The following is a 13,576-nucleotide window of genomic DNA, read 5'->3' on the forward strand; positions in this document are numbered from 1 at the left end:
TTATACTATTCGAAAATATGAAATGAGTCACTAAAATTGGCCTTTTAGCAACTCAGTTACTCACCCAGCACCCAATTTAGAGCATGAACTGTTCATTGTAAAAGTATTCTTCGCTTCCAGTCCGTTTTCATTGTACATGAGTTTGATTCACATATTTATTTTGAATACAATTATTATGTGTTATGACACTGCATAATTTAATATCAGCTTAGTTCGAGTTGTATTGAGGAGTTGTAGATAAAAAAAAAAAAAAATGTGTACATTTCTGCCAGAAAACTCAAACGTTTTTAGATTAAGTGCAGAAATTTTCAAGAAAAAGCTGGAAAATTTCTAAGCTCCAAAAGTTGCAAGAAAAAAAACTCGAGATTTTTACTTTAGATCAATAGAGAAATTTACTAGAAATAATTTTTTGGACTTGTGAACATTCAGTTTCAAAAGTAAAACATTTCAACTTTTTTAAACTCAAAACTTTCCAAGTTTTTTGCCAGAAAATTTCTGAGTGTTTTTATTACAAATGTTTGACTTGCAGCTCAGAAATGTCCTTGTTTTTTCCAGAAAGTTTCTGAGTTTCTTGGCGGAAATTCACTCCAATGCGCCGTCGTAGCAGAGACATTGTGATGGGAGTTGTGAGCGGAGACTTTCCCAATCAGAGCGGCGGCATTAGCAGCTGTTTACACCTGAAACCTGAGCTCCCATGCGGTTCTGTTTATTTCTGTGCCTCTAAATACTCATTGCTCCCCCCGTGAAGACACAGAGCTGGAACTGGACTCATCGAGTTTGGAGAAAACTCTGAACTTTAGGTGTGTGACATTTCTTTTCTTTCTGTCTGTTTCTTGTCATGTAGCCCATCTCTCACCCCAGGCTTCCTGTCTCTCTCTCTCTGTTATGTCAAGTAGTGGGCCTGCTTTCTGTCCCTTCACTCTCCTCCTTGGGTTTCAATTCCAAACATGGTTATCCTTTTAAGGCTCTATCGGGGTCCCCTCCCTTATCCCTTCTTCTCCATCTGTTGGCTCCTCAGTGCGGGCCGGCGGCGTTGAGCAACAGGCGGGAAAGCGAAGACGAGGACAGAGGAAGGGGACTCGCGATGAGAGAGGGAGGAGAAGGACAGACCCATTCCAGCTGTGTTTCTGGAGCAAACAGAGCCGTGAGAACTTCTTCACATTGAGGAATTTTTCCACTGCACGGCAAGGGAACAATCTTTTTTATATATATTTATACTCAGAATCAGCTGTATATTTTGTACCCAAACACTGCAGCTTGTAGCTCTCCAAACTCTGAGTGCGTAGGAAGTTATTTCAGTCGCCGTTCCGTTATTTGTTCTGAGCGTCCAACCAAACTGCAAACATGAGCGCGGACAACTCGACCCTGTGGGACGGCTTGTTTTCTCTGCCGGTGTGCGACGGCTGGAGCAACAGCACAGAGGGGGCCTTCTACCACCTGGGCAACACCATCCTGTTTCTAGGCTACATGGGAGGCAGCGGGGCCTTCGGCGCCCTCTTCATCTTCGGCTTCCTGTCGCTCGCCTTCCTGTGCCTCGCCGTGTGGGGCTGGCTGACCGTGTGCGGCCCGGACGTCGTCTCCTGGAACCTGCTGCTGCTGGCGGCCGCCCTGCTGCAGATCTGCCACCTCCTCTACCGGCTTCACCAGGAGGGCCTCCGCGGTGAGGAGCTGACCTCCCTCTACCAGGCCGTCTACCTGCCGCTGGGCGTGCCAGTCCAGGCGTTCAAGAACATCGCCAAGGCGTTCAAAAACAAGGCGGTGGAGCTGAAGGCCGGAGAGACGTACGCCCTGGAGGGCAAGACCTACATCGACCAGCTCTCTTTTCTGCTGTCTGGGAGGTGGGGAATGCGTTTTGAGGTCGCTAACCCTACCGACACAGCTAGCCGTAGCTGAGTTTCCATTACAAATGCGCGCAACACTTTGTCAATATTCAGCTAATGTCAAAAAAAAGGACAATTTTGCAGGTGCGGCGTTAAAATCCACACGTGGATAAGCATTTTCAAACCGTTAAGAAACATGCCACACCATCATCCTCCAGCTACTTTCTGTCGTCAACATCCACAGCAGCAACATCAGCGGATGTTGCCCCAGTTGGTGATCGTGTGATGCAAAAAAAAATAAATAAAAGGATTTCCATTGCATTTTTGTGGAATAAACCAAATTCGATACGGCCGAAATAAAATAAAATAAAAACTAATCCTAGCACCAAAACATGAGTGTTTTCAAATTTACCCCATGTTTCCATTAAGCTAATTTATTTTCAAAATGTCAAACTGCATAATTATTACCGTAAATGGAATTGCAGTTTGTGTTACAGTTACACTGCTGAAAATGATGGTGCAGCATATTTAGGGTTTTTTTTTTTACTCCGAAGAGTTTTTGCGACGCTAGTGGCTCGTATTTTTGCGACAGTAGGCAGACAGGAAAGAGGGCGACATGCGGCAAAGGTCGTCGGGACCGGGAGTTGAACCCGCGACCTCCATGTTGAGGACTAGGGCCTCCAAGCGTGGGGCGTGCTAACCCACTGCGCCACCACAACACGCTCAGCATATTCGGTTTTTGCATAAACTGCAAACTAAACAAAACAGCGGGTGGCTCCGTCAATCACTGGCCAGCTTCTCCTGCTCTACAGTAACAGTAACACAATGCAGTTGTACTGTAAACCCCAATTATCAAACAGTGGCAAACAGCTCTTATAACCAGTTCCATTACTGTTTCCATCTACATTTCTACAATGTTATTTCCACGTACATTACCAGATAAAATCACCATAATAAATTTAACTGCATGAAAACATATGAGTCCTGGTTAGTTATATAGAGATTTTAACAACTGGAAAAAAAAGACATGATATTTACTCAGTTTAAGTCATAAATTTCAGCTCACACAAACTTGGAAAAAGCTCTGCCACCGCCGCGGACCACGAGTCCGCCATTTTCGCCACCCTGCAATCAAAAATGAACGTGTGATTTCACTCGTTAGCTTTAGCTCTGTTCTGTGGCAAGGTACTTAGGACATTACTACTATTATCTATCATCTATATATAATTTACCGCCCCGCTTATCTACAAAATAGCAAGTTATAGGAGCTGCTACTAGGCGCGTCCTCTCCACACTTCTACGTCAAGCGTTGGCGATCTTCTTCTTCTTCTTTTTTATGGCAGTTGGCAAGCAACTTTTAGATGTGCATTACCGCCATCTACTGGAATGGAGTGTGGATCGGGACGCTAACTTTAAACACCCCCCTCAAACAAAAAAAAAAAAACAAAAAAAAACTGATATCTTTTCTATCAATTTTGTTTTCTTGAGATAATTAATTAAATAACTTATATCTTTAGAAGTAGAAATTTTTCTAAAATATCTTGTAAATTTAACTGTAATTTATTTTCTTGTAACCGACTAATTAATTTCCTTCTCTCAACAGAATATTTTGTACAGAACAACAAAACATGCTTTACCGTCTCTTCTTGACCACAATAATCACAACTTCCAGTTCGATGTTTTCCTATTTTAAATAAATTACTGTTTAACCTTGTATGTCCAAAACGCAACCTAGATATAACTGTTTCCTCTTTTCTATTTCGTCCCGTTCTCCTCATTGCACCAACTTTTCTTTGAATACTGTACAGCCATCTACCAGTTCTATCTTCCTCCCACTGTCTCTGCCATCTTTCCTTCGTTGGCGATCTTCTTCTGGCGGCCAGAGCTTAAGCAACTGTTGCATACGACGCCGAGCGCCCTCTGCTGGCAACACTCATGTGACACTTGTAAATATCGTAGTTTATCAAAAGAAAATAAAAAATGGCGGTTCGGGAGGGGCTACTACTATTTCCATGTATCTATTTATATCTGACTTTCACAGTGCTGTATTTGTTTTAGGCTCTTAGTGTTTTCCCAGAACGGAGATTTTTTTTCCCTGTTCATGTGGTGTACTGACACGTTTGAGAAAAATTTCACACAAGAAAATGACTTACTGATTTAAAATCACTTTGATCAATTTAATGAAAAAAAAATTGCTATTTTTGGCTATGAAAACCACAAACGTACTATGTGTTTTTCTATTCGGTTCATATTGACAACTTTCTTAGTCATAAAGAATTGGTTTTGAAATGGACTGTTTTTTGTTTTTTTTAAAGTCTAGGTTATTCACTTTGGCTGAAGGCCCTCCTCAACTTTCAAAATTATAATTTTGTATTTCTCTTTAAAATTTTAAATGAATATTTATTTTTGAGTTGATCCCCTTTTTAAGATAACCTTTTTCTCCATATATGAAGTCAAGTTGCCAGAGAGGGTTCTCTGTTTTTTTCCCCCTACATGTTTAAACAACAAAGTCTAATATTGGGCTACTATCAGCAGCTTTGCTAAAATTAGACGTCAAAGTTCTGAGTCTTGCAGACTCTTGGCAGCTTCTGACCCTCACAGGAAATGTGTTCTCTTCATCCAAACATCCTCAAAACGGAGCTGCGTCGGATCTGTGGAAGCTACGGAAGAGAAATGTTGTACACAGATTATTTCTGTCCGTGACTCATCGGTGTGGGTCCCAGTGCAATCCGACAGTGTTTCAGTGATATCTTTTCTATGTGCAACAGGAGAGTGGAGGCAGACAGCTCTCCTTACCTTGAATTAAATCTTGGCAATGAAACTGAGACAGCTTTGGAACAATAAACAAATATCTGAAGAGCTCCTTTCACGGAAGTGGTGAAATGTTACACAAGTTACTTTTTCAATGTTTGATTCCCGGCTTGGTGACCCTTGCCGCATGTCTTCTTCCCTTTCCTGTTAATTCTCTTTCAAATAAAGGCCACTAGGGCCAGTAAAACCTAAAAAAGGGAACATGTTCCAGACAAGGTCACAAGACAAAGAATATTTTATTAAGGTTATCTTCTCTTGATCACACTCAGTCAATTAAACTGGATCATCTCGCATGTTTTAATCTTCGTTCATGATTCTGTCTGTTGTGGTTTGCTAGTTGTGTTGAGGCAAGTGACCTTTTTTGGGAACCTCAGAATCCCTTCTTCATTTTTGGCAAGTTGTGTGGTTCTGCTGGTATGTTCAACCTACGGCCTTTAGCATTCACTGGAGCCAGTTGAAGCTGAGTGTGAAGAGTCAACCAGGAAATGGTAGAATACTCCCTCCAACCTGGGTTGGATGTGAGTTTCTTGCAGTTCTGGGGCTGTAAAATGGCAAACATCTGAAATAACCTTAAATAACAAACTGTTTGTTTGTTGGCAATACATTTGGCCCACTTAGAGAAGACGCTGTGCTCCTCCACATCAGAAGAAGGCGCTCTGATAAAGGTGCCTATAAAGGCCGACATTTGGAGGCCCTTGGACGTCCCAAAGCAGAATCAGGAGTGGCTAAATTGACTAAACCTACTCTTCCTGCTAGGAAATGTCTTGGTCTCTCCAAGTGTCTCAATGCAGAGGGATGTTTGTAGTGGACCACAGGAGCTAGGTACCACAACTGGCTGCAAATAGTTTAAATCTGTGAAGACTTGAGGCTTCCTCTAAGAACCCTTACAGCAGCTTATTTAAAGAGTTCAAACATCAAATATACCTTAATATGAATTAATACGTACAGTGGAAACCATCTTGGCACAATCGCCGTAAGTAACCGCCACCGTCTTCCTTGTCTCCGCTCTTGAGGTTACAGCCAGTCATTGGAAATGAACATGAATGGTGCACCTGTATTGGTTGCTTTGCAAATGCCAGTCAAAGCATGTCATGTAGCATTGCTCCTAAGTATTCCAGCTTCCAATAGAATATGTGGTGTAAAAAAATTTGCGAATAGACAGATTTTCTGCAAATGGTTCAGAGTAGCTCTCCATAGGTGGGAGTCTACTGTGTGTTCTTTCTGAACCAGCAACCTTCAGGACCAGACCTCGGCGAGGGGAATCATAATTAATAGATAGTCGGACAGATACTGTAACATTTGTTCTCGCAAGACTCAGTGGGACTGGAGAAACCTCCACCTCCCTCTGTTTTCAATATTATATTTATTCTCTGCCCAGTTTTTCACCTGATGACTTTGGCAATGGTGGTGGTAGTTTGTGTTGCATTCGATTCTTTGTTGTCAGTACGATTGCCACCCTCTCTGCCTCTGTCGTGTCCTTGGGCAAGACATCTTGTCTGTCTTGCCTGTTGGTGGTGGTCAGAGGACCCAGTGGTGACGGTGCATGGCAGCCTTCTGTCTGGCTGCCTTGCTACCATCAAGTAGCTTACCACCATCAGAGTGCGAATGGGGGAATGACTGAATATACTGTAAAGTGCTTTGGAGGTCCTCTGGATTGATAAAGCACTATACAAGTACAGGCTATTTACCATTTTTATCTCTTTTATTCTCACTTACAGGATCAATGTATCTTTGGAGGGTCAGTTCCTGCATTACATTCACCGGCACCAGTTCCTTGACTCCCCTGAGTGGGAGTCTCTCAGACCAAATGAAGAAGGAAAGTTCCAGGTATGAGATCACTTCATATTTACACTATCACTCATTTCAGGGAGATAACATTGCCAACAAGGAACAAAGCAGATTTTTTGTAAGGAATATAATTCAAGAGGTCTTTGAATTTTTTGTAGGTGACGCTGACAGCAGAAGAAGACTCCCGCTATGTCTCGTGGAGTCGCCGCCGTCTCTACATGCTGATATCCAAGGACCGCTACATTGACAACCTCTTCTCCGTCATGCTCGGCTACGACATTTCCGAAAAGCTCTACAACCTCAACAACAAGCTCTACATAAAGAGCGGCGTGCTACTGGACATCCGCCTGCCGAGCCTCTACCACGTCCTGGCGCCCTCCTCGCAGGGCAGTGACGGCGGCAGCGGCAGCGACAGCAAAGAACAACACAGCCAAGACCTAGAACCAGCCTATCAGTCGTCTCACCCCGGACCGTCTCGGGCCCTCAAACCTGACCAACAGGGACCAAGGACAAGCAATGTGTCCACTGAGGAAGGTCCCCATCAGCGCCCCTGGACCACAGACCCGGAGATGCCATCTGGTGAGGATTCCACTAGCCTGGTCCTGGAGGACTTTGCTGATGTGGCGGGCTCCTTAATGGACTATGGCAGTGAGAAAGATTATTTAAGGTAGAGAGGCAGGGTGCTGGAGCTAACACACTGGGTCACCACTTAAGCTACATGTAAGTACCTCACTTGGCTGCATTGGGGTGCATGGGGGCCTCGTGTGCAGGGATGACTTGCAGTGCACAGTTCTTACTAACATGACATAATAGTGAAAAAAGGGATATAAAATCACAGCCTCAAGTGATAACTCATACTCAATACTTATTCACATGGCATTAATTAACAATTTGAGGCTTAATATGGTTCAATTAATATTAGCAATTAGTCACAAATACGTCTAATGTTTAGGGAAAACCTTGTCAATACGTGTAGACAGACTCTTAAATAAGATATTTATTTTTTAAAAAGCATTTTGTCCCATTTTAGAGACCAAACTTCAATGTACTGTATTGGAATTTTCTTGTGAAAGACCAACAGCAAGCATTTATGAAAGGGGGTGGAAATGGTAGCTATAGAAGCGTTCAGCTGACTGAGAGGCCTGGAAGCAACCTTCTCTGCAATATTAGCCGCAGATGCTCTGGAAAATGCCTCTACCAGGGTTTCAAACCGGAGACTCAACGTTTTTTGGTCATTCTTCTTTGCAAAATGGCACAAATAAATTGTGTGAACATGAACTTTCAAGTCTCTTTAGGGCTGCTGTCCTCCGGCTTCCCTTCCGTCTGAAGTCGTTAGCAGCTCCGACATATTTTCTTCTAGTATTGGTGTTTTTGTATTGGTGTTTTTAGCAGGTGATCTAGAAATGAGCTTTGGTCTCAAACACCTTTTTTTCTTTCCCATGCTTTCTATCTCTGACAACTAGCGGGAGAATCTTCTTTCTCTCAACAGTTAATTTCTTTTTGCCAATAAAATCTAGATTTGTTTATATTGAGATTAAATTACACATAGCAGAACTCTGGATGCACTTTTTTCCTCGACTGGTTTATTTTGAGGTATTAAGAGTAAAAGGGACTACACAAACCACATTTTGCTGTTTTGTGTTGGTTTGGTGCATCTAACAATTAAACTCGTGTTTGAAACCATTGTGTCAAATGCAAAATAAATACATAAATAAAAATGCAAGAGTTATGAAAAACATAAAAACAAGAAACAAGATCAATCACATGATTATGTAGCAACAACCTTTTTGTTATATTTAATTTAAAAAATGACTTTACATGCAGTTAAAAAAAACAAACACAAATATGTTCAATGCACAAAACAGAATGGGCTTCGCAAAAATAAAAAAATAAAAAATCCTGCATGTTGAGTTGAATACAGATATAGTTACAATTACAAAAAATAAATAAATCTTCAAGGTTAATAAAAAACTGCAAACATAGAAGGAAAGAGTAGTAAAAAAATATCCAGAATGATGTATGCAATGTCTCAAATGTTTTTTTTTAACCCCCTAAAAAAAACATAGGTAATTCAAACATACACAACATAAATAAGGTGTATTGCTGTGTTATTCTTTTTTTTTTACTCAGTCCGTGTAACTCCAGCTGTAGTTGGCACTCATGTCTGAAATGAGTAACATAGAGATGCATAAAAAATGCTGCTTGCCTTCTCTGCTGTGGGGCTGTCTGGATTATTTTTCCTGTTTTCAAATCAAATTTTAAGGCTAAAATATCCTCCATGTCAGTCGGTTTGTTTCAGCTGCTGTACGTAAAGAGCACAGTCATGTTTTGGAGCAATAACAGAGTGAAACTGGTTCAGACTTGTCAGTGAAAACAGTTTTTACAGCTATAAACACATTGTGCTGTCAGTGCTATCCGTTCTGCTAGATGATCTGCAGTGGGTCTGTGTTGCAGAGCGGCTGTGACGTCCGGCTCAAAGCAGCTGTGTTCTTTTTAGGGATTACAGCTTGGAAATTCAGGGGATGTAAAAAAAAAAAAAAAAAGAAGAAGAAAAAACCAAAATCCAGTGCCATGCTGTTAATCTGGTGTACCCACCGTTCAGCCTTCAGCCTGCTTATCTGTTCCCGCTGCCCTCTTCAGCCCTGGCACGCCGCCCCTCCCATCGCCGTGGCAGCACTGGTCCAATCCAATCACAGGTGGAGGATCACATTTCATGGAGGTCAGAGTTCGGCTCGGGTTGCAGGACAGCTGTGAAGCAGCTAAAAAGCATTTTGGTCCGTCAAACCAAAATACATCATTCCTGTTCTGTTGCACCTCTGGGTTAGTTTAGGTTTAGATATTTGACAATTTTATGTCACAATTTTAATTTAATTTAATTTAATTTTTTACAAGAATGCAGTTCATTCTTGGAAACATCCCAGAAACACAAAAGTATCCACAGCTAGCCCTGTCCCAATAAGCAACCAATCAATTAGTTTCACGATAAATTAACACCAGCTCAATAATTTCCACTTTCATGATTTATCGTTTTTCTCTTTTCTCTTTCTCCCTGGAACAGGATGACAAAAGTCTTCAATCTGGTGTTTTGGTCTCAACTAAGTCCTTTTTGGATATAAATTTTTTTTTTTTTTTTTTTTTTTACCATTTCCAGTGTTAAATTTTTATTGGAATTTAAAGTTTATTGATCTTTGAGAATGTGTGCATGATTACTATATCGTCACTATTATATTACTTTAAAATGGTCTCAAAACAACGATATTATTGTTTATCGCAATAACTTGTGGGACAATTTATCGTCCAGCAAAATGTCCTATTGTGACAGACTCTTTAAACCTTTTCATTTTCTGTCACATTACAATCATATTTAACAAATTCAACACAAGGTATCGGATAATTGTGTAATTAAAGCAAGTGATGAATGGTTCATACATAATCTGAGACGTGTTACTTATTTTTGTCAAATAAAACCCACAGAAAATTTATTGGTTGTAGCATGACAAAACGTGAAAGTTGAGCGGATGTGGGTAATTTTACTACCATACTTATTTTATTTGCTACTTTCGTTGCCAGGTTTGTGGCCGGTGCTAGAAAAATGCTTGTGTTGCGTTGTTGTGTTACAGCTAACAAATTAACTACTTCATTTTAAAAGTTGGAGCTCCATTGTTTTTTTTTTTTTTCAGTGACTGCATGTTTTATCTATTTTTCATTGTTTTTTTGTTTTGTTTTTTTTGCGTAACACTTGTATTTAATTTTCACAACATAATGACTGTAAAAGTACCAATAATCTTTATTTAGACGAATTTCTTTTTCTTATCAGGCTGGAAATGATGTCCAAATATCAACATTCCTTAAAAGAAAATGTAGGGAACAAAAAAAAATAAAAATAGTAACAGAGGGGTTGTCCTTTAAAAATTATGGCAGATTTCCTGTTGTAGATATTTATTAAAAAATATATATTTTTGACTCTATACCCGTTTTATTTAGCTGGACTTTGAATGTAGTAGTTTATTTCAGAGGAAACTATGAAATGAATGCACTAATGAGATTTTTCATTGAGATCTGAATCTAAAAAAACCCTCTGATATTCACCGTTGCAGGAAGAGAGGGTGATGGGAATTTACCTCCTCGGTTCCAGAGACGCAGAGCTCCGCTGGCTCCCACCGACACGCCCAAGCTGTGAAGCCAGCTGCTTCTTCTTCTTCTTCTGTCTTCAGTGCAGCAGAACGAAGCAGACTCTTACCCGGACCTCCTTCAGCCCCAAACATGTGGAACATTTCATCTTTGTTATTTTTCCCTGCATCATTTTGCCGAGTGACGCTGATAACACACACGTTCCCGTCACCCTAACCACGCCACATTAGGTTCTCGTGTCACACTGATGCACTATTTAGATTACTTTATTTTCAAATTATGCTAGCGAACTATTTCTTTATTGGTGTACAAGCATTTTTAAATGGATTTAGGTTCAGTGAAAAGCATTGGGGGAAAATTGTTTCCTCACTCTGAACGAGTTCATCTTTTTCTGGCACACTTCTCTGTTAGAAACGCTGTAGAAACATCCATATATACGGTTTATAAAAGAGACGGGTTTTCTGTGCCAGCCGAGGGTGGGTTTTGGTGTTAAATGCGCAAATGAAACCCAGAACATGAACAAAATACCTAGTAGAGACGAAAGGACATTCAGAGTAAGAAGCCATTACCTATATGGACGTATAACAGTCTTTCAATGCAGATAAAAACCTTAATTGATGGAGGCAGGTTCTGTGGTTTGATGAAACAGAATCTTCAGGATGCACCGATCCACTATTTTCACTTCCGATACCGATACCGATATTTGAGGTTTAGAATCAGCTGATACAGAAAAACAGTGCTGAATTGACTTGAAATGTTTCTTCTTCTTTTTTTTTTTTTTAAACAGACATAGAAGTGCCAAATTACAACTTTCTTTGATAATTCTGCTCACTAAAATCCACCAGTAGCTTCACGGGCTAACATGTAAAAACACCACAACTTTCATTTTCCCACTATAAGAGTCGATGTGAAATAAATAATAAACTGAAAATGACCAAAACAACAGGCTATCTACCTTGGTCAAACGTAAATAATAAAGAAGCTACAACAACATGATGTCACTCAGAGTACAAGGCATAGAATTAGATTTAATAGATCTACCCTTACAGATGGGGCACAATGTCACTGATACCTGATCTACATTTAAAAAAAATAAATAAATAAAAATCGGGATTGATACCGATATTAATATTTGATCGGTGCATCTCTACTAATGTTAAGAGTTTTGGCTACAACAACTACAATTAGGTTTAGTTAAAAATATAAAGAACACTGCTAGCATGAGCGCAACACTCCAGCAATAAATTACAGTGTTGGCAGCATCATGTCGAGTAAAGCTTGGTCCCAAACGGCTCTTCTGATTGGACGACCAGAATATCACCAAATTTAAGTGGAGGAGGGGCTTGAGGAAAACAAAGTCGATTTTTTTGAAGTGACCATCACCAAACCATAAAAAATGAGAAAAAAAGAGGTAGAATGTAAACGTAGCAAAACCCGTTTTGTCAAGAGGAATGCTAATGCTAATTTCTAGCTAACTATTTGGAGGAGCTTGTGGAAGGAAACCCAAAACCTCAAACACAAGCTATACAGCTTAAAGGTCATACGTTAAGCAGATCTATATGAATCTCAGAAATTAAAGAAAATAGAGAGGAATTAGCTCATTCTTGCATTTAGCAAACAAAAATACATCGCATGATCTTCAACAGGAACCTTTTAGTCAGATGTGCCAAAACATTTAGGGGAAAACGTGAGATTATGTGTAAAAATCTAGTAGAAAATCACAGTTGGCCTCCTCAACGTTATTTTGAATCCAACTTTTTACACCGATAGATGTTTTTGCCAGAAGTTGTTCACCTTCAACAGATTTTTTTGTTTTGTTTTTAAAAGGAATGCGTGAATCAAAAGAAAAGCAAAACAAAACATCCAAATTATCGTCACAAGCTCTTCTACTGACGATGATACATTTCTTTATTTTGCAGATGTTGCATCCCTCTAATGGTAATAAACTCAATTAGTTAAGACCTTCATGGAGGGATTTATCATACTTCCCATTTTCAAAACATACATTTTTCACGTATCGATTTAAGATTCACGTCTACTGACACCGTTTCGTCTCACAAATGAAAGTGTTTACCCTAATGAGTCTCGCACGGATCCTCTGGATCTGATTCACTGGAACTAGACGGGAAAACAATCCCAGCGTTAACTGGGTCCTGGAAGAACATGTGAGGAAAACTTTTCATGAGAGTTCCATATTTCTCCTCGTTTCTGTAATGAGGAAATGTGTTTCTTTCCATTTCTTTGAATCCTGATCCTCCTGTTGGACGGAGTACGCCTTCGATGAATTCATCCACTTGGGTTTTTTTTTGTTTTTTGTTCCCCTCGTATTTTGTCGAAGTTAATGGTTCAGTTTCTCTTCGAGCTGAACGCGCGATGTCTTGCTCTAATTTCATAAACGTGTGAAAGCTTGTGGTTCTGATGGTGAATTTCCCCAGCAGATGTCCTTTCTTCCTTTGTTCCCAGATGACTCCATACATGCCTGTAGCTCACATGTTGAGTTTTACAACCGGCGATGAAGTATGCAAATTAAAGCGATAAATTGAGCCGTTTCTGTTATTCATAACGACAGAGAATGAAACAATCAATGGGGCCAACGTTTCTCCATAAGGCTGTTGTACGTGTGTGCAGTGAATGTTTTCCAAATGTCTTCTGTGCATATGTTTTCTTTTTTAACGGGATTATACAGACTGTGGCGATTGTACAATCCAGACTCACTGACTGTAAATCACTACAAGGGCCTGAAGATATCTTCAAACAGCACGCTGTAACGTCGCCTGAAAAACTATTTTCTGTTTTGTTTTGTTTTTTCTCCACAGCTAAAAATGTTTCCATAATTATTGACTGTAAGAAAAGAAAAACACTACCTCTCGGTCTGCTTTTGCTCTTTTTTCCCCATCCTCTTTTGGAAATGTTGCTACCTTGTAAAACAAACAAACAAACAAACAAACAAACAAACAAACAAAAAAAGACAGTGATGCTTTGTTTATTATTGAAGGTGTTTCTAAGAGAAAGACAGAGTTATATAA

At 40.1% G+C, this 13,576-nt stretch overlaps 1 protein-coding gene across 2 annotated transcripts; it reads left to right on the forward strand.

Moving 5' to 3' along the window:
• Window positions 1-704: 704 nt before the first annotated feature.
• Window positions 705-13,413, forward strand: popdc2 (popeye domain containing 2). 2 transcript variants are annotated; one of them, XM_044131727.1, is made up of 4 exons: window positions 986-1,838; window positions 6,350-6,458; window positions 6,578-6,998; window positions 10,517-13,413. In XM_044131727.1, exons 1-4 carry the CDS (start codon window positions 1,345-1,347, stop codon window positions 10,597-10,599), a joined length of 1,107 nt encoding a protein of 368 aa, XP_043987662.1. In that variant the 5' UTR covers window positions 986-1,344; the 3' UTR covers window positions 10,600-13,413. The 2 variants fall into 2 exon arrangements, with proteins under 2 accessions (XP_043987661.1, XP_043987662.1); XM_044131726.1 differs by lacking the exon at window positions 10,517-13,413 and having other exon boundaries at window positions 705-1,838; window positions 6,578-7,138.
• The last annotated feature ends 163 nt before the right edge of the window (window positions 13,414-13,576 follow it).

The sequence above is a fragment of the Gambusia affinis genome, linkage group LG11 (genome assembly GCF_019740435.1).
Source record: "Gambusia affinis linkage group LG11, SWU_Gaff_1.0, whole genome shotgun sequence".
In the NCBI taxonomy this organism is placed as follows: Eukaryota; Metazoa; Chordata; class Actinopteri; order Cyprinodontiformes; family Poeciliidae; genus Gambusia; species Gambusia affinis.